At 45.7% G+C, this 18,467-nt stretch overlaps 1 protein-coding gene across 1 annotated transcript in view; it reads left to right on the top strand.

Moving 5' to 3' along the window:
- The first annotated feature begins 4,900 nt into the window (after positions 1-4,900).
- Positions 4,901-18,467, top strand: part of XRCC5 (X-ray repair cross complementing 5) — a 203,631-nt gene continuing 190,064 nt past the window's right edge. The window contains exons 1-2 of the mRNA XM_029605119.1: positions 4,901-5,092; positions 17,669-17,782. Of these exons, the coding sequence (XP_029460979.1) occupies positions 5,075-5,092; positions 17,669-17,782 (132 nt within the window). The 5' untranslated portion in view covers positions 4,901-5,074. The remainder of the gene's footprint in view (positions 5,093-17,668; positions 17,783-18,467) is intronic.

The following is an 18,467-nucleotide window of genomic DNA, read 5'->3' as shown; positions in this document are numbered from 1 at the left end:
TTCAACCTTGAAGGTCGGTATAGAAAAATGTTAAATAAATCTTTTTATAAGTTTGGTTTTACTAATATGAACCTATCTAAAGAGCTCATCACCTCTTTCTTTCCAACCCTCCCCAAATAAATGTATCAGAAACATCTTCTCTAAACTCCCTTCTTTACATCCCTCCAGCACTTTCTGTTATACTTGCTCCCTCACCCCTGCTACCCATCCCTTCATATCTCTCCTTCACCTGGCCACCTCAGTCAATGTTTGTGTCTTATCCCAACATTGTATGAAATATGAACACATCAAGTGAAGTTAATTGGTTCCTATAATATTTATGTCATGATGTAAACCGTTGTGATCTTCACTTGGAACGACAGTATATCAAATGGCTAAATAAATAATATGATTGATTGATTGATATTCCTTGATTTTATTGTTTGATGAATGATTTCTGAGGACTGGGGATGTTTCTGTTTCTCCATTGCTGCAGTGCATACAGAGTCTGGCTTGTTGCGCTTTGCCGTTCAGTTTCTGTTTATAGTCTCTTTATTCTGAATTTGGTGAGGGTGAGTCTGTGTTCTGCATATTTAATTGAGGTGGGGTATTCTGTGTTTAAAAAAAAAAAAAAAAAAAAAAAGAGATGGGGGCAGCACAGTAATTGTTCGCACAGGGCAGCAAAAAATGCTAGCACCGGGCCTGCTGAAGAGATGCTGACAAAATGAGTCAGCCAGAGGCTCATCTGTAATAGACAAACGAGAGAAATTCCAGAGAGCGAGCTGCATCCAAAAACCAGGTAGCAGGACAGATCCCAGAGAGGAGGGTTCCTTTCCAGGAGAGCTTACCTGACAAAGGTGTGCAACATTGTGATACTGGGAGAGACTGAGTCAATTCATTTGCTCTTGAACTTTGTTTTCATGAACTGTCTGCTGCAAAAACTCTTCATGTGTTGCTGTGGATTTTTTTTTCCTGTCATCAGTGACCCGTAAAGACTTGCAAGGGATTCCGGCAACTGTGACTGGATTGATGTGCAGAAGAGTCCCAGAGACGTGAGAAAAGGCCTCTCCCCCTGCGCAGCAAGGATCCAAGAGGCAGGGGTATTGCTCTTGGGCAAGCAACTCTGGCTCTGGAGTGTCACAAACAGGTTTGGTTTTCAAGATGTCTACAATGAATATGCATGAGGTATATTTACATACACTGCCTCCATTGTACACAAATATACACTATATCATGCATATTCATTGCAAATATCTTGAGAACAAGATCTGTCTTAGCACTCCAGAACCAGCAATGTCTATCCCTGTTCTAGCCCATGACCCTTAATGTGAGCCCCTGTGTCTGGTTAGAAATCAGGGTAAGGTCTACACAAAACTGCCCAAAACAACTTACAGGAGGCAAGATGGTTGATACAAGTTTCTCCCTCAGATAGTTTGGACTGATCTGATACATAGCATGGAAGGTAAGGCATATGACAAGGGTGGCCAGCTTGGCTCCTCAAGAGCCACAAATAGGTCTGTTTTTTTTTAGGATAACAACAGTGAATGTGCATGAGATAGATTTGCATGCCCTGCCTCCACTGGTGCAAATACACCCCATGCATATTCATTGGAGATATCCTGAAAACCAGGCTAGTTTTTGGCTCTTGAGGATCAGAGTTGGCCGTCCCTGGCATAAGAGCTTAAATCTCACATTGCAGGTTAAAGTAAGGCAATGCAGTGAGTACAACAATGGACCAGCACTCTCCCATGATTATGCCTGTCACTATCTGGGCTGCCAGATTTTGAACAGACTGCAACCTAAAAATTGTTCTCTGGGGAAGGCCCACATAAGTATTATTACAAGAATCCAAATGGCTTACCATCCTGGCCTGTGTTACTAATCTGAAATCCTCAGCTCACAAAGTCGATTTAACTTGATTAACGCTCTTAAGCTGCCAAAATGACTTTTCTGGTGACCATGAAGACCTGAGTCAAAGGTCGAGCAAAAATCTAAAATAACATTCAAGCGTTTAACTTCAGTCTGGCATTTGAAATTGATACTCTCAAAAGACGATCTTGGAAATGTCTAGGGGAGGGTGAGGATTTTGTCCAAGAGACAATTGTCCTTAAGCAGCTTCTTAAAATACAGGGATCTGCCTGGCTCAGAACATAGGGGTATCGATATCTGGATATCATCCGGATGCATCCCAAACCCCTGCTGAAAGCTCCTAAGAATTAAAGGTAAACACTGAATAAAATAGGTAGTGGGGCAATTAAGAGGCCAAGAGATGCATTTAAGCACAGAAAGAGATAACCGTTTCCACATCCAGCTAAAGTTTAATTAATGACAGCGCTTAATCCTAACTCCTGTCATCAGTCCAGCTCCACAGCTTCTCAGGAGCAACTAGAGACAGGAAGATGTCAGAGCTGGAGCAACCACCATCAGTCGGAGAAACTTCCCGTGCCACGGAAGGATCCCACCGCTTGCCCACTATCCCCTTGTATTTGCATAATGGCTTCCACCGCATCTGGAGAGTTGCCGTCCACGCAGCTCAGTATATCACAGGAAGACGTGGGTGCCAGTTCTGTCCTCCAGCCTCGATGTGTATAACAGTCAATGGCTCTCTCTCTCTCTGCTGTCCCCTATAAGTCAATGTTAAGTAGTATAGAGAAAGAAAGAAAAACCCAGAGGACGGCATCTGGAGAGTTTACTATGACATGTGACTGATATACAGCTTTCAGGCAGAAAACATGTTACCAGAAGAGAGGGGATGGTGTACAATTAAAACATTTTTTTTTTAATGTTAGAGGAAAACATTGGCAATCTCACTTTTTGCTTTTACTGTGATTATCAGAAGAGGAGAAATCACCAGAAAGAGGTCCCTGAGCCAAGGGTTTTGGGATGCAAAGGCAGCCCCTGTTTGTATTTGGATGGATTTTGACACTGTTTGGATTTATGTTCTGAAAGTAACACACAGGAACTGTTGTTTGTTTTTTTCTGTCAAGATATTTCTTTTCACCAAGTATTTAAGTGTGACATATACTGGATAAAGACAGCTTTGTGTGGACAGTGGCATTTGTTTTTACTGAGTTACTGCTTCTCCCCACTGAAGAACTCCAGGGGCTGCAGCAAGGTAGCCCATACCCTGCAGCATCCAACTGTGCCCTACAATGCAGGGGAGGAGGACACAGGGGTTCCGCTTACAGTAGCCTTAGCTTTTTCTGGGAGCTCAGCTACTTCCTGGAGCTTCTGCTCAGGGTCTTCTTTTCCATTTCCTAGGTCAGTAATTTCCCCAGTTAGACAGAGGATTTCTTTATTCACCTTATAACTCTGCCTTTCCCACAAACTGCTCAAGGAGGTAAACTGCATAAGTAAGTCCTTTTAGCTCCAACTTCAGTTCCTGGAACCATCATTGTTGCTGCCCGCAGTCCCTGTCTGACGTAACGAAGGCAGAGGCCATGAAAACCTCGGCAGTGGCTTTATTATTTTGCACTTTGTAGTCTTCCCTGCCCGGCCAGTATCCCAGCTACAGGCGCTAGCGCACAGAGGTTCGCAGCGCCTGTCATTCCGGCGGCCGCGGGCGCTGCAAGCACGCGCCCACCCCTACCTGTCCGGCTGGGACGGGACCAGGGTTGCCAGGTTTTCATGAAAGAACAAGCACTTTTTTCCAAAAAAACAAGCCCCAAAAAAGCCCAAAACACATGAGATTGAAACATTTTATTTTTTAATAGCAGTTAATGCACTCACATACTCATACCCCTCTCCCCACCCCCCTACAAGCACATCTCTGGCCCCCACACTCTCATTCCCCCCCTCCCGTAACCCCTCTGAGCACATCTCTGGCCCCCCACCCCCAGATTCCCCCCTCCTAGCACATCTCTGGCCCCCACATACTCATTCCTCTCTCCTCAGCCCCCTCCAAGCACATACCCCTTGTTATATGTAACTTTCATCTCTTGTTATATGGTTTTGACTTTGTTATTCCCCCATGTTATTTGTAAACCGATCTGATATGAATTTCTTTCATGAAGGTCGGTATATAAAAATGTTAAATAAATAAATAAAATAAATAAATATCTGGCCCCTCACACACATTCCCACCTCCCTAACTCCTCCGAGCACATTTCTGGCCCCGCACACACTCATTCCCCCCTCCCTAACCCATCTGAGCACATCTCTGGCCCCCCACATACTCATTCCCCTCTCCCCAGCCCCCTCCGAGCACATCTCTGGCACTCACATACTCATTCCCCTCTCCCCACCCCCCTCCAAGCACATCTCTGGCCCCCACACTCTCATTCCCCCCTCCCTAACCCCTCCAAGCACATCTCTGGCCCCCACACTCTCATTCCCCCCTCCCTAACCCCTCCAAGCACATATCTGGCCCCACACACACTGATTCCCCCCTCTGAGCACATCTCTGGCACTCACATACTCATTCCCCTCTCCCCACCCCCCTCCAAGCACATCTCTGGCCCCCACACTCTCATTCCCCCCTCCCTAACCCCTCTGAGCACATCTCTGGCCCCGCACACACTGATTCCCCCCTCCCTAACCCCTCAGAGCACATCTCTGGCCCCCACACTCTCATTTCCCCCTCCCAACATACTAACTCCTCCCCTCCTGATACCTGGCTGTAACTGCACACTCTGGATTCCTTTGCTGTTGCTCTCCAATGCTGTGCTGCTGGCCTTCCCGTTCCGCCCACGTGCGATGCTGTGCTGGCAGGGTCTGCCCACAAAATGTGCTCCTGACGTGTGCATCAACAAGGCTTGCAGCTCCTGCTCTGATTGGCTTACTGCTGCAATATAGGGATAGGGTGCGCCTGCTATGGACAGGCTTCATCGCAGCAGCAGCAGCAGCCAATCACTGTAACATGATTCAGAGCACAAGTCCCGCCCAACAAGCCCAAAAAAACGCGACTGGCAGAAAAAAATAGCCCAATTAAAAGCAACCCGCGAATCGGAAAAAAACAAACCGCGAATGACTACAAAAAAAAGCCCAATCCCGCGGTAAATAAGCGAGGTTGGCAACACTGGGCGGGACGGAACCCGAGTTCCGCGGCTCCCTGTCCCCCGCCGGACGCAGGAAGGGACGGGACCGGGCAGTAATCATGGCGCGGGCAGCTAAGGTAAGGCGAGCCTGGCACGCTGCTGCTCCTTCTCCTCGCGGTTGGGTTGGGAGCGGGGAAGGGCTCGGATACAGTAAGAGAAGGGAGCCCGAAACAGATGCAATGTATGCAAGAGCTCCCCGGGCAGTGCACGGACCGTGGACGTTTTATTTCCCGGACCAGCGATTCATTGGATCTGGCTTGTTAGCTAAAGGCTCTTCCCCTCCTGGAACAGAAAGCCTTGGTCTCCACGGTGCTTTGGGAGCGTCGGGTTTTAGTAGGAGGGAAAGCGTTAGCGCGGGTAAGCCTGCTTCCGTGAAAGCTCGGCGCAGCTTCGTCGTTCGACCCGGAATCCTTCAGGGGCTGCTGGCGCTCTGCAGAGGGAGTGGGGGGTGTGGGTTCCCAGTGTCTGGCCAATCAGGGACAGAAGACGCACGCTGATCTTCCTCTTCAGAAACGTCATTTATTTTTATTTGTTTGTAATATTCATTGGCAGTAGGCTTTATTGCAGGGCCCGATTTATTATTTGGGTGCCCATAGGCAGAGGGGCGGTTAGTCCCCCTAGACATTATGGATGATGTGAAGGAGGGCCCCCACACACATCATTGGGGTGGTGGTGATGAGAGGAGTATCTGCCTCCCCATAGAAATCAGAGGGGGCAGAGTTCCTGCACTGGTCTTGTCTTCTCTTACCTGGCTTTGTAGTACTACAGCACAGGCTAAGGGAAGGCGCACCTGGGAGCCTGCCGTGAGTACGCTCGCGCCGCTGCAAGGTCCCCACGGTTTGTCTGTGGGACATTCTTGGGACCTGGAAGAGGGTTGCAAACCTGGATGGCAGCAGAGTTTGCACAGTTCCAGCACCAAATTTTGATATTAAAATTTGGCAGCGGAAGCAGTTGTCTATACCTAAATCTGGGCCTGCTTTATTGTCCTGGCTTTTCTGTTTGGTTAGGCTAATTGGTATTTATCTGTCTAATCAATTATCTTCCTCTTTGATTTTCTCTCACTTTGGGCAGATAAATTCCAGTAACTTAAGACCAGCTCCCTCGGTCTTTTCCATCTGCCCTCTCTGAAGGCAGTTTTCAAAGTTTAGGAGCCTGACTTTGACCCCGGTGTAATAAGATGCATTAGGCTATGTGCACATGTGATTCTGTGCACATTTTTGAGAGTAGAACTTCACTCATGATGAAGCAAGGAGTTTTGTATACATCAAATGTGTGCACAGCTTACTGCTCCTCTATTTGAATCCCATGTTAATCAAGGCAATAGTTATTACTCTGCAATGCAGAGAGTGTGTGGTCTTAACTCCAGTTTTCTTAATACAGGAAATTCAACTGTTGGTTAGAGTCAGTAAAGTTTCTAGGGCTAGTGTTAGTCTATGGGGCTGAACCTGGAGTTCAAAGTGCAAGGATTCTGTATTTGGGATTTGTGCAAATAAAATATGATTTTCTTATTGTCCAGTCAGATCAGCCCAGACTCCCGGGTTTATTTCCCCTGCTAACAGATGGAAGTAGAAAACAGTAAAAGTTCGCTGATGTAACCTTGTCTTTATTCTCTGATGTAACCAAATTAGCTAGTAATTCTCTCTCTGTTTGTTTAAAATCATTTGTTAATTGCTTCACTGATAAAAAAAAATCTCTTTAAACGATGTACAATGCAAAATAAATCAATATTTAGATCACATACACAATAAAACATACAAAAAGAATAAAAGTGCCTTGTACCTCCAGTACATATCACAGCCAGTAACCGCAGCAGATTATAGCAGGTTAGATTGGTGCAATACAAGGTGAGAGGTCCTGTGTCTCAAAGTCTTTTGACACATCTTCTGTCAAGCTCAGGCTTAAGTAGGTGATTGGTAACTGGATTGATCTTCTGTCTCTCCCTTCCAGCAGTGAGGGCACATCCTTTGAGACATGGTCTCCTCCCAGTTTTGGTCAGGCCTTTTGTTTCTGACAGGTTTGGATAAAGATTAAAAATATGAAGAAAAAGAAACAAGTGCAAACCATTGAAACAGATGTCAGGCCATTTCTCTTTCTCCCTGGCTGATTTCAGTGGTGCAGGGTGTGCAGTCCACCTGCTCCCCTCCCCCCCACCCCTGTATACCTGATGTGAGAGTTGTGGGGGCCAGCAGCATACTATTGGGCCTTTGTGCACCATGTGCAGTCAGGACAAAGCATAGCTTCAGCTGCTCACCGCTGGAGGCAGAAGGAGCTGGTTCCCAGGGTCTTACACTTGGGATTTGTGCTCATAAAACATGATTTATGCAGGTTTTCTGCACGCAGCCAATGAGGACAAGTTTTATCCTCTTCACTCGTGTTTTATGTACACAACTATGCTCTTAAACAATATCAGTTACGTTAAACACAGATGAGAGCCATATCCTTTGCAGGTCCACAACTTTGGAGTGCACTGCTAGGAATTCTGAGGGAAGAAAAGGACTTAAAGTTCAGAAAGCAATTACAAGCTTTATATTTTAATTAGGTTTATAAGTAATGTTTTATTTTTATTTATGATTTTGGTTTTAATGTTTTGTTTTAGAAATTGTGAATGTTTGAGATGTAATTCACCTTGAACCACTTGTGTGCATAGAGGCAGAATATAAATAATGGTAAAAAAAAAAAAAAAAAGCTCCTAACTTATGTTGTTTGTGTACAAATTAAGTGTAAAAGTTGTGCTGCTAACTCATGTTTTGTGCACATTAACAGTAAATGCAAAGGTGATTACAAACCTAGCATCGGGCTTTCAACTAGGCTGGGGTCACTGGCAGCTCACATTTTTTTGATGCACTTGCAACAGAAATAAGTTAACTCCTGATGTAGTAAGCTAATAGTATGGAAATGCACAAACCTAAAACTGTGTGCAGAAAAATAGTGTGCATAGATCATATTTCAGACCCTTATGTTTAATTTTTAATACAATAAACATAAGAAGTGCCATTCTGGGTCAGACCAAAAGTTCAGCTATCCCAGCATCTTGTCTCTGATGGCCGATCCTTAAAAGTCGGTTCAGTTTCTTGCTGCCCACTCCCTAAGACAAGTGCTCGGTCTCTCTGAGTCACCTAGTTAATAACTATCTATAGACTTTTCTTCCATGACCTTATGCAAAATCCTTTTAAACACAGCTATGATAGTTGCCTTGACCACAACCTCTGGCAACGAATTCCACAGCTTGATTGTGCGTTGAGTGAAAACATACTTTATCCAGTTTGTTTTAAATCTGGTACCTGTTAGCTTAAAGGAGTGTCCCCTAGTCCTAATGTTATTTGAAAAGCTAAATAGCTGTGCTCTATTTACCTGTTCTATTCTACTCCCGATTTTGTAGACCTCAGTCGTCTCTTCTCCAAGCTAAAGATCTCTGACCTGTTTAGCCTTTCTTCATAAGGAAGCTGTGCTAACCCCTTCTTTTTTGTTGCCCTTCTCTGTAACTTTTCTAATTCTGCTATACTGCATATGATACTCAACGTGCGGATGCCCCATTGACCTCTACATAGGCATTATGATGTTCCCTGTTATATTCTCCATTCCTTTCCTGATAATTCTGAGCATTCTGTTTGCATTTTTGGCTACTGTTAATAAACATGTGGATAAAGGTGAACCGGTAGATGTAGTGTATTTGGATTTTCAGAAGGCGTTTGACAAAGTCCCTCATGAGAGGCTTCTACGAAAACTAAAAAGTTATGGGATAGGAGGCGATGTCCTTTCGTGGATTACAAACTGGTTAAAAGACAGGAAACAGAGTAGGATTAAATGGTCAATTTTCTCAGTGGAAAAGGGTAAACAGTGGAGTGCCTCAGGGATCTGTACTTGGACCGGTGCTTTTCAATATATTTATAAATGATCTGGAAAGGAATACGAGTGAGGTTATCAAATTTGCGGGGTGATACAAAATTATTCAGAGTAGTTAAATCACAAGCAGACTGTGATACATTACAGGAGGACCTTGCAAGACTGGAAGATTGTGCATCCAAATGGCAGATGAAATTTAATGTGGACAAGTGCAAGGTGTTGCATATAGGGAAAAATAACCCTTGCTGTAGTTACACGATGTTAGGTTCCATATTAGGAGCTACCACCCAGGAAAAAGATCTAGGCATCATAGTGGATAATACTTTAAAATCGTCGGCTCAGTGTGCTGCGGCAGTCAAAAAAGCAAACAGAATGTTAGGAATTATTAGGAAGGGAATGGTTAATAGAACGGAAAATGTCATAATGCCTCTGTATCGCTCCATGGTGAGACCGCACCTTGAATACTGTGTACAATTCTGGTCGCCGCATCTCAAAGATATAGTTGCGATGGAGAAGGTACAGAGAAGGGCAACCAAAATGATAAAGGGGATGGAACAGCTCCCCTATGAGGAAAGGCTGAAGAGGTTAGGGCTGTTCAGCTTGGAGAAGAGATGGCTGAGGGGGGATATGATAGAGGTCTTTAAGATCATGAGAGGTCTTGAACGAGTAGATGTGACTCGGTTATTTACACTTTCGAATAATAGAAGGACTAGGGGGCATTCCATGAAGTTAACAAGTAACACATTTAAGACTAATCGGAGAAAATTCTTTTTCACTCAACGCACAATAAAGCTCTGGAATTTGTTGCCAGAGAAGGTAGTTAGTGCAGTCAGTGTAGCTGGATTCAAAAAAGGTTTGAATAAGTTCTTGGAGGAGAAGTCCATTAATGGATATTAATCAATTATACTTAGGGAATAGCCACTGCTATTAATTGCATCAGTAGCATGGGTTCTTCTTAGTGTTTGGGTACTTGCCAGGTTCTTGTGGCCTGGTTTTGGCCTCTGTTGGAAACAGGATGCTGGGCTTGATGGACCCTTGGTCTGACCCAGCATGGCAATTTCTTATGTTCTTACTGTTGCCCACTGAGCTGAGGAATTCAACATCCTGTGGACAATCATTCCTAGATCCTTTTCCTGGGTGGTTACTCCTAATGTGGAACCCAGCATTGTGTACCTAAAACTAGGGCTATTTTTTCCCTATGTGTATCACTTTACACTTGTCTACATTAAATTTAATCTGACGTTTAGATGCCCAGTCCTCCAGTCTTGCGACTTCTGTAGTTCCCTGCAATCTGCCTGTGTTTTAACTACTCTTGAGTATTTTTTGTCATCTGCAAATTTGATCATTTCACGTCACTCCCCTTTTTTAGATCATTAATGAATAAGTTGAACAGCAATGGTTCAACCACCTCATCGCCACAATACAATGCCTGGAAGGCCTGGACTTAGTGATAAACTACGAGAAGTCCAGCCTCCAACCCACGACGAACCTACAGTTCATTGGTGCCCATATTTATTTATTTATTTATTTATTTAAATTTCTTATATACCGGCATTCGCGATGGGAGTCGCATCATGCCGGTTTACAAATAACAAGGTGTGACAACAGAATAAATACTTAATAACTTAAAAACATTAAATTATTAATAACTTAATAACTTAAAAACATTAAACATTAAATTAAATTAAATAAATACTTAATAACTTAAAAACATATCAACTCAGCCCATATCAACCATTCTGCTCTGCACCCTAGCCTTGCAGGTGAAGGACTAGTCATGCATATCGGCTCGCCAGCTTTTGACCTTGCTAGGGAATATGGTGACCATTTACATGGTACCTCACACACGCCAACATATCCACAGACTGCAATGGAGCCTAAAAGCCCAATGGACCTAGTTTTCCCAGCTGCTTTCCTGCCGAATTCGCATCATCCTCAGCATGTGTTCTGACCTCCACTAGTGGCTCAAACCGGCGACACTGTCCCTGGGGATGCGTCTCTGCCCTCCACCTCATCAATTGATTCTCACCACAGATGCCTCGACTACAGGTTGGGGGGCTCATCCAGGCTGCATTCGCACGCAGGGCCTCTGGTCCCCATGGGAGAGGACCCAACAGATAAAGCTCCTGGAACTCTGAGTGATAGGAAACGCCTTGCATGCTTTCGAGGTTCACCTGCGGGAGAAGGTCGTCGTGATTCACACAGACAACCAGGTCGCAATGTTCTACATCAATAAGGAAGGAGGCTCCGGTTCTTGGATACTGTGCAATGAAATAGTACGGATACTGGAGTGGGCAGAACAATGCTCCATCTCCCTACAGGCCACCTACCTACCCAGCATAGAGAACGCCACGGCAGACAGACTTAAGCAGGATCTTCCATCTCCATGAGTAGGAATTGTGCCAAGAGGTTGCAGGCTCCTTCTTTCAACGCTGGGGCCTGCCAGATGTGGATGTGCTCTCTTCGCCACAGAGAGCAACCGGAAAGTGGGGCATTCTGCTCCGTGTACCCCAGCCCATATCACCTGGCGCCAGACGCCTTCCTTATTCCCTGGACAAAGGGGCTCCTCTATACGTACTCCCCAATACCCCTCATTTCCAAGACTGTGCAGAAATGCATGCTAGATGCAGCAGATCTCATTCTTGTATCTCCGGTGTGGCCCAGGCAATCGTAGTATGCCTATCTTGTATGGCTATCCACAGAACCTCCCATTCCCCTGGATAACAGTCCGACCCTGGTGTTGCAGGATGGGGGCTCGCTGCTCCACTCCTCCCTTCATCTCACGGCGTGGAGAATGAGCGTACAGTGCTAACACACCTGCGATTTCCCACTGCAATTCAAGATATCCTGATCTCGTCTCAGAAGTCTTCCACCAGATGCAGCTATCAGGCCAAATGATTCAGGTATGCTGCTTGGTGTGACACTTAACACGTCGACCCCTTCTTGTATTCCCCGGAGCATCCGCTGAAATACCTTCACTCCCTCTTCCAGTCCAGTTTGGCCACCGTATTGGTGAGGGTTCATGTTAGTGCGCTTGCTGCTTACCACCACCCTCACAGAGGTCCACCTATTTCCAACCAGCCCCTGGTCTGTCTCTCCATGCGGGGCATGCTGCACTTTCGGCCACCCCGTTCCAAGCCGTCAGTTCCATGGGACATCAATATCGTCCTCGAGCAACTGATGCTACACCCCTTTGAGCCTTGGTCACTGCCCATCCACGATACCTCTCCTGGAAGGTACTGTTTTTGGTGACCCTCAAGTCCGCTCGGCGAGTCAGCGTTTTGCAAGCACTAGTCCACTACTCCCCATATCTGGAGTCTTTCCACGACAAGGTAACCCTGCGAACACATCCTTCCTTTTTGCCGATGGTGGTCTCGGGCTTTCATATCAACCAAACCATCACCTTGCCAACCTTCTTTCCCAAGCCTCACAAGGATGAGGGCGAAAGAAGGCTCCACACATTGGATTGCAAACGGGCCTTAGCATTCTATTTATTTAACAGCTTTTAATATACCGGTGTTCGTGCGAGCACATCACGCCGGTTTACAATAAACTTGAGAAAGGCGGAAAGTTACAAAAAACGGGGAGTGGGTGATGGAGCAGGAGGGAAAAGGGGTGGGGAGAGAGCGGGAGAAGGTAAAAGGTGGAAAGATAGCAGCTGAGAAGGTAAAGGAACGTAACACTATTTACAAGAGTAACTGATTGATTAACATGGGTTACATATTGTAGCTTAATTACATTGGTTAGCGAAGGAGGTATAGAGTATATAGAAGGGTATATAAAGAAGCTTATTTACAGTAGTTATAGCAGGTTATAAAAGGTGACTTAACATTTAACAGGTTGAGCATTTTAACTTGGATTACAGTGGAGAATGGTGACAGGGGAGCAAGAGAGGGGCGGATGGGGGGGGTGATAGGGGTTTTGGGGGGTGGACTACGAGGGATTGGTTTCGGGGTAGGCCTGTCGGAAGAGCCAGGTCTTAATGCCTTTTTTGAAGTTGTGCAGTGAGGGTTTGAGTCTGAGGTGTGTGGGGAGGGAGTTCCAGAGGGCAGGGCCTGCGATGGTAAAGGCTCTTTCTCTGGTGGTGGATAGGCGGGCTGTTTTGAGGGGGGGGGGTGTGAAGGGTGCCTGTCGAGGTGGATCTTGTGTGGCGGGTTGAGAGGTGGAAGTGGGGCATTTCCTTAAGCCAGGAGGAGTTGTTCTTGTAGAGAATGTTGTGAAGAATAGTTAGGGTTTTGTATTGGGAGCGGAAATGGATGGGCAGCCAGTGTAGGTCTACTAGGATGGGTGTAATATGCTCTCTTTTACGTGTGTTAGTGTGGATTGATGCCATGGCGTTCTGAAGAGTTTGAAGTGGTTTGATTGTGGAATGTGGGAGACCAAGAAGCAGGGAGTTGCAGTAATCCACTTTGGAGAAAATGGTGGACTGAAGGACTAATCTGAAGTCTTGAGTATGGAGAAGAGGCTTGAGCTTTTTAAGGATCTGGAGTTTGTAGAAACCTGCTTTAAGGAGGGCTTTGATGTGCGGCTTGAAGTTCAGGTGTTGGTCAAGTGTGACTCCCAGATCTCTTACGGAGGGGGGTAGTGTGGGAGCGATGGTGGGGTGCGGTGGTGTGGTGGAGGAGTCGTGTTCAGGTTGCTTGGATATAAAGAGTAGTTCATTTTTGGTTGCATTAAGTGCAAGGTGAAGGTTGGTTAGTAGGGAGTTGATGGTGACTAGGCAGGATTCCCAGAAAAGGATGGTTTCATTGAGTGTTTTTTGAATGGGTATGAGTATTTGTACATCGTTAGCGTACAAGTAGAAGTCCAGGCCTAGGTTTGAGAGTAAGTGGCAGAGGGGGAGAAGGTATATATTGAAGAGGGTGGAGGATAGAGAAGATCCCTGGGGGACGCCTTGTCTAAGGGGAACGTGACCGGATTCAAAATTATCGAGTTTGATAAGGTATTCTCTGTTCGTAAGGTAAGAGGTGAGCCAGTCTAGTGCTGTGTCGGCAACGCCTATCTCTGTCAAGCGTGTGATCAGGATTTGATGATTGACAGTGTCGAAGGCTGCTGATATATCTAGTAGGGCCAGTAGGTAGGATTTTCCTTGGTCTAGTCCAATCAGTATGGTATCAGTGATGGCTAAGAGGAGATTCTCGGTATTTCGGCCTTTCCGAAATCCAAATTGTGATGGGTGCAGGAGGTTGTGGTCCTCGAGGTAGTCGGTGAGCTGGGTGTTGACTACTTTCTCGAGGACTTTTGCTAGGAAGGGAAGGTTGGATATGGGGCGATAGCTTGCAGGGTCTGATGGGTCAAGGGAGGGTTTTTTTAGGAGGGGTTTCACAACGGCAAGTTTGAGGGGATCTGGAACTTTGCCGAGGGTGAGGGAGCAGTTAATGATATTAGCTAAGGGTTTGGCGATGGTGGTGGGTATGGAGAGGAGGGTCTTGGCGGGTATTGCGTCTGAGAAGTGTGTGGCTGGTTTCATTTTTTTGAGGATGGTCTCAATTTCTAGCGTAGAGGTAGGGTCGAAGGATCTGATACTTGTGCTAATGTGTTTTGGGAAATGACAGAGCTTCTACAAACAAAGTACGCAACACATCCTTCACAATTGTTCATTTCCTTCAATCCCAACTCTCCGGGGCAACTGGTCACCAAACGCACCCTTTCTACTTGGATCTCCCAATGCATCCAGTTCTGCTACGCCAAGCGATCAGAGACTTGAAGGATTGCTGAAAGCGCACCAGGTCAGGGCAATGGCCGTGTCTGTGGCCCATCTCAAGGAGGTCCTGATTCAGGACATTTGCAAGGCAGCCATGTGGTCCTCCCTGCACACCTTCACCGAGCACTACTGTATTAACCGTCAAGCAGCGGCGGATGCAGTGGTGGGCAACACTATACTCCACTCGATAAGGAAATAAAGAGAATGTCTGCCCTCACGATCCAACTGAGCGCAGCCCCTAGGACACGGACTCTAGAGCTGTCCAAAACAAAAAAGGAAGGGACGCTTTAATGGGGGAGAATGCTTCTATGACTGCGTGCCTCTCATTTCAGCTGGGGGCTCCCAGACAGCATGGCTAATTCAGCCTGCTTATCTAAAGGGAAAAAAAGCAAGTTTGCTTACTGTAAACGGTGTTTTCTGAAGATAGCAGGATGAATTAGCCATGCTGGCTCACCCTCCTCCCCAGACAGTCTCCTCCTTTGTCTTGCAGAATTGCCTTTGGAAAGACTGAGGGAAGATGGTGCCGCACGGGAAAGAACACGCAGGCTCACACAGAACAAAGCTCTGTCAGCTAGATGAAGCTCCATCTCGGCCATCCCGGAAGACGTCCCCCAGACAGCATGGCTAATTCAGCTTGCTATCTGCGGAAAACACTGTTTACGGTTTGCAAACTTGCTTTTACACGGGTTCCCTCTTTCTCTTGTGCACACACCCACACAGGCTCCTGTTCTCTCTTACAAAAACACCCTCACACAGGCTACTTATCTCTCACACACACACACCCCCCTTCGCACAGGCTCCCTCTCTCACAAACAAGCTCCACCACATACACACAATCCCTTTTTTACACACACCAGTTCCCAATCTCTCACATATATATCTATATATCTCTTCTTCCTCACATAGGCTCCCTCACTCTGGCACACACACCCATGTGCAACCTCACACATTCTCTCTCTCACAAACACACCCTTGCACAGGCTCTCTCTCTCGCATATGCACGCCTTTGCGCACAGGCTCTCTTGCTTACTCACACATTTGCACACAGGCTCCCTCTTTCACTCATGCATACCCTTGCGCACAGGCTCCCCCCTCTCAAGCTTGCATACCCTTGCGCACAGGCTCCCTCTCTCGTGCAGGCATACCCTTGCGCACAGGCTCCCTCTCTCGTGCAGGCATACCCTTGCGCACAGGCTCCCTCTCTCGTGCAGGCATACCCTTGCGCACAAGCTCTCTCTCTCTCTCTCTGAAGTCAGGCTAACCGGTCTGTAGTTTCCCGGATCGCCCCTGGAGTCCTTTTTAAATATTGGGGTTACATTAGCTATCCTCCATTCTTCAGGTAGAATGGATGATTTTAATGATAGGTCTGAAATTTCATTTTTTAGTTCCTTCAGAACTCTGGGGTGTATACCATCCAGTCCAGGTGATTTGCTACTCTTCAGTTTGTCAATCAGGCCTACCACATCTTCTAGATTCACCGTGATTTGGTTCAATCCAACTGAATCATTACCCATGAAAACCTTCTCCGGTGCGGATACCTTCCCAACATCCTCTTCAGTAAAACACTGAAGCAAAGAAATTATTTAATCTTTCCGCGATGGCCTTATCTTCTCTAAGTGCCCCTTTAGCCTCACTATCATCTAACGGTCCAACTGATTCCCTCACAGTCTTTCTGCTTCGGATATATTTTAAAAAGGTTTTACTGTGAGTTTTTGCCTCTACGGCCAACTTCTTTTCAAATTCTCTCTTAGCCTGTCTTATCAATGTCTTACATTTAGCTTGCCAACGCTTGTGCATTATCCTATTTTCTTCTGTTGGATCCTTCTTCCAATTTTTGAATGAAGATCTTTTGGCTAAATAGCTTCTTTCACCTCCCCTTTTAACTATGCTGGTAATCGTTTTGCCTTCTTTCCACCTTTCTTAATGTGTTGAATACATCTGGACTGTGCTTCTAGGATGGTATTTTTTAAGAATGAACAACAAAGAGCCACACTGCGAACCTGTATATGCCAACCTGTATATGCCAAAATGTCTGAAATCACAAAAGGTATCGCCCAAACTGTTTCGCTGCGTTAAATACCGCCGTTGTAGTTTTGGCATTTAGTTACCAAGGAGATAACAGACATCGGGTGACGTCATCACGCCCCTGAAAGAGCGGGCTATTTAATCTTCTACACCAGTTTGATGCGATCTCTAGCCCGGGATTTTTAGAAAATTGGAGACTCAGTGTTCCGTTCGAAGAGGTTGCGACACCAATCCAAAAGTTAAGTACTTTATTTTTGGGTTTAAAGTAGCACAGCTTGTGATATGCCTTTCTTTCCTTCTATAGACTTCTTGTTGTACATTGACTCCTGATGAAGCAACTTAGGAGTTGCGAAACACGGCCACTGTCGAGTCAATTTTCATATCCATTCTCAGAGATGTGAAAAGGATTTATAAATGAAAGAAATATATGAAGGCACTGATAAATCACTAGAGACATTTTGACTACTGGATGGTGTCATTAAAAAATCTCTCTCTCGGACCACAAATGATAGATAAGACCGGACGGCTTAGCTCACAACTAAGCACGTCGTCTAAGGCTTGCTGATGCGGTTCCGTTTCATATAACAATTTTTGTTGGATGGTGAAGAGCATTTTTGGAACAGTTTGGGCGATACCTTTTGTGATTTCAGACATTTTTTAACAATGACCACGCCTCTTGTACACTTTTTACCTTTGTAGCTGCTCCTTTCAGTTTTTTTTCTAACAATTTTTCTCATTTTATCAAAGTTTCCCTTTTGAAAGTTTAGCACGAGAGCCGTGGATTTGCTTACTGTTCCCCTTCTAGTCATTAATTCAAATTTGATCATATTATGATCACTAATGCCAAGCGGCCCCACCACCATTACCTCTCTCACCAAATCCTGTGCTCCACTGAGAACTAGATCTAAAATTGCTCCCTCTCTTGTTGGTTCCTGAACCAATTGCTCCAATAAAATGTAATTTATTCCATCCAGGAATTTTATATTTCTAGCAAGACTGGAAGCCGTGAATGGAGGAGTGCTGTGACATTTTCCCTGTGTTTCCAGCGTCTCTTACTGTCTTGTCTGGGTTCTCTTCACAGAGTGCGGTGGTTCTGTGCACAGATGTTGGCGTTTCCATGAGCAATTGTGTTCCCGGAGAAGAGGCTCCACTTGAGCTGGCTAAGAAGCTGATGACGTTGTTCGTGCAGCGACAGGTAATGGCAGCGCAGGAAAATCGAGCTTACTAAACACTAAAGTCAAGTGAACGCTCTATCCCAAGCCTTGCTGAATTAAAGCCCCAGTACTGACTGCTGTTTGAGAGTGACGGCTCACCAACCTCAGGATCTTCTGCTGTCATTGTGCTTGGCCATCTTATAAGGCATTCCTTTGCTTTACCATAAACTAAGCTTTGTGATACTAGGATTAAATCAAGGGTCACTATTTAAGGAAGTAACCAGGAACATTGGTCACATATAAAGTTTGCTTGTGCTTGTAATTGTATAGCTAGTCCTCAAGGAGAGAGAGGCCAGAGGTGTTAGTCACCTGCCCCTCTAGCGATGCTTATCCCTGCAGTCTTCCAGATGAATAATAAGCAAGTGCCATGAAGTGCTGGTACTAATTAATGCAGTCTGGGCATGCAGGGGTGGTGAAAAATATTTTGGAAATCTTGGGCGATAGCCCAAACGTTTAGGAGGCAGAGCAAAGACCACGCTTCCCTGTACGTACCCGGATCAGTCCAGACTGCTGAGATTATGCCTCCCTTCCAGCAGATGGAGTCAGAGAATCAAACTGAAAAGCACCCCTCTTCACCGGTGTGCCACCTGCAATCCCTTCAGTATTTCTCTGACTCCAGCAGATGAGGGGGACGTAACCTGCGGTCCTGATCCTGTAAAAAAAAAA

Source organism: Rhinatrema bivittatum, chromosome 6 (assembly GCF_901001135.1).
Source record: "Rhinatrema bivittatum chromosome 6, aRhiBiv1.1, whole genome shotgun sequence".
In the NCBI taxonomy this organism is placed as follows: Eukaryota; Metazoa; Chordata; class Amphibia; order Gymnophiona; family Rhinatrematidae; genus Rhinatrema; species Rhinatrema bivittatum.
This window is presented reverse-complemented; position numbering and strand designations above follow the sequence as displayed.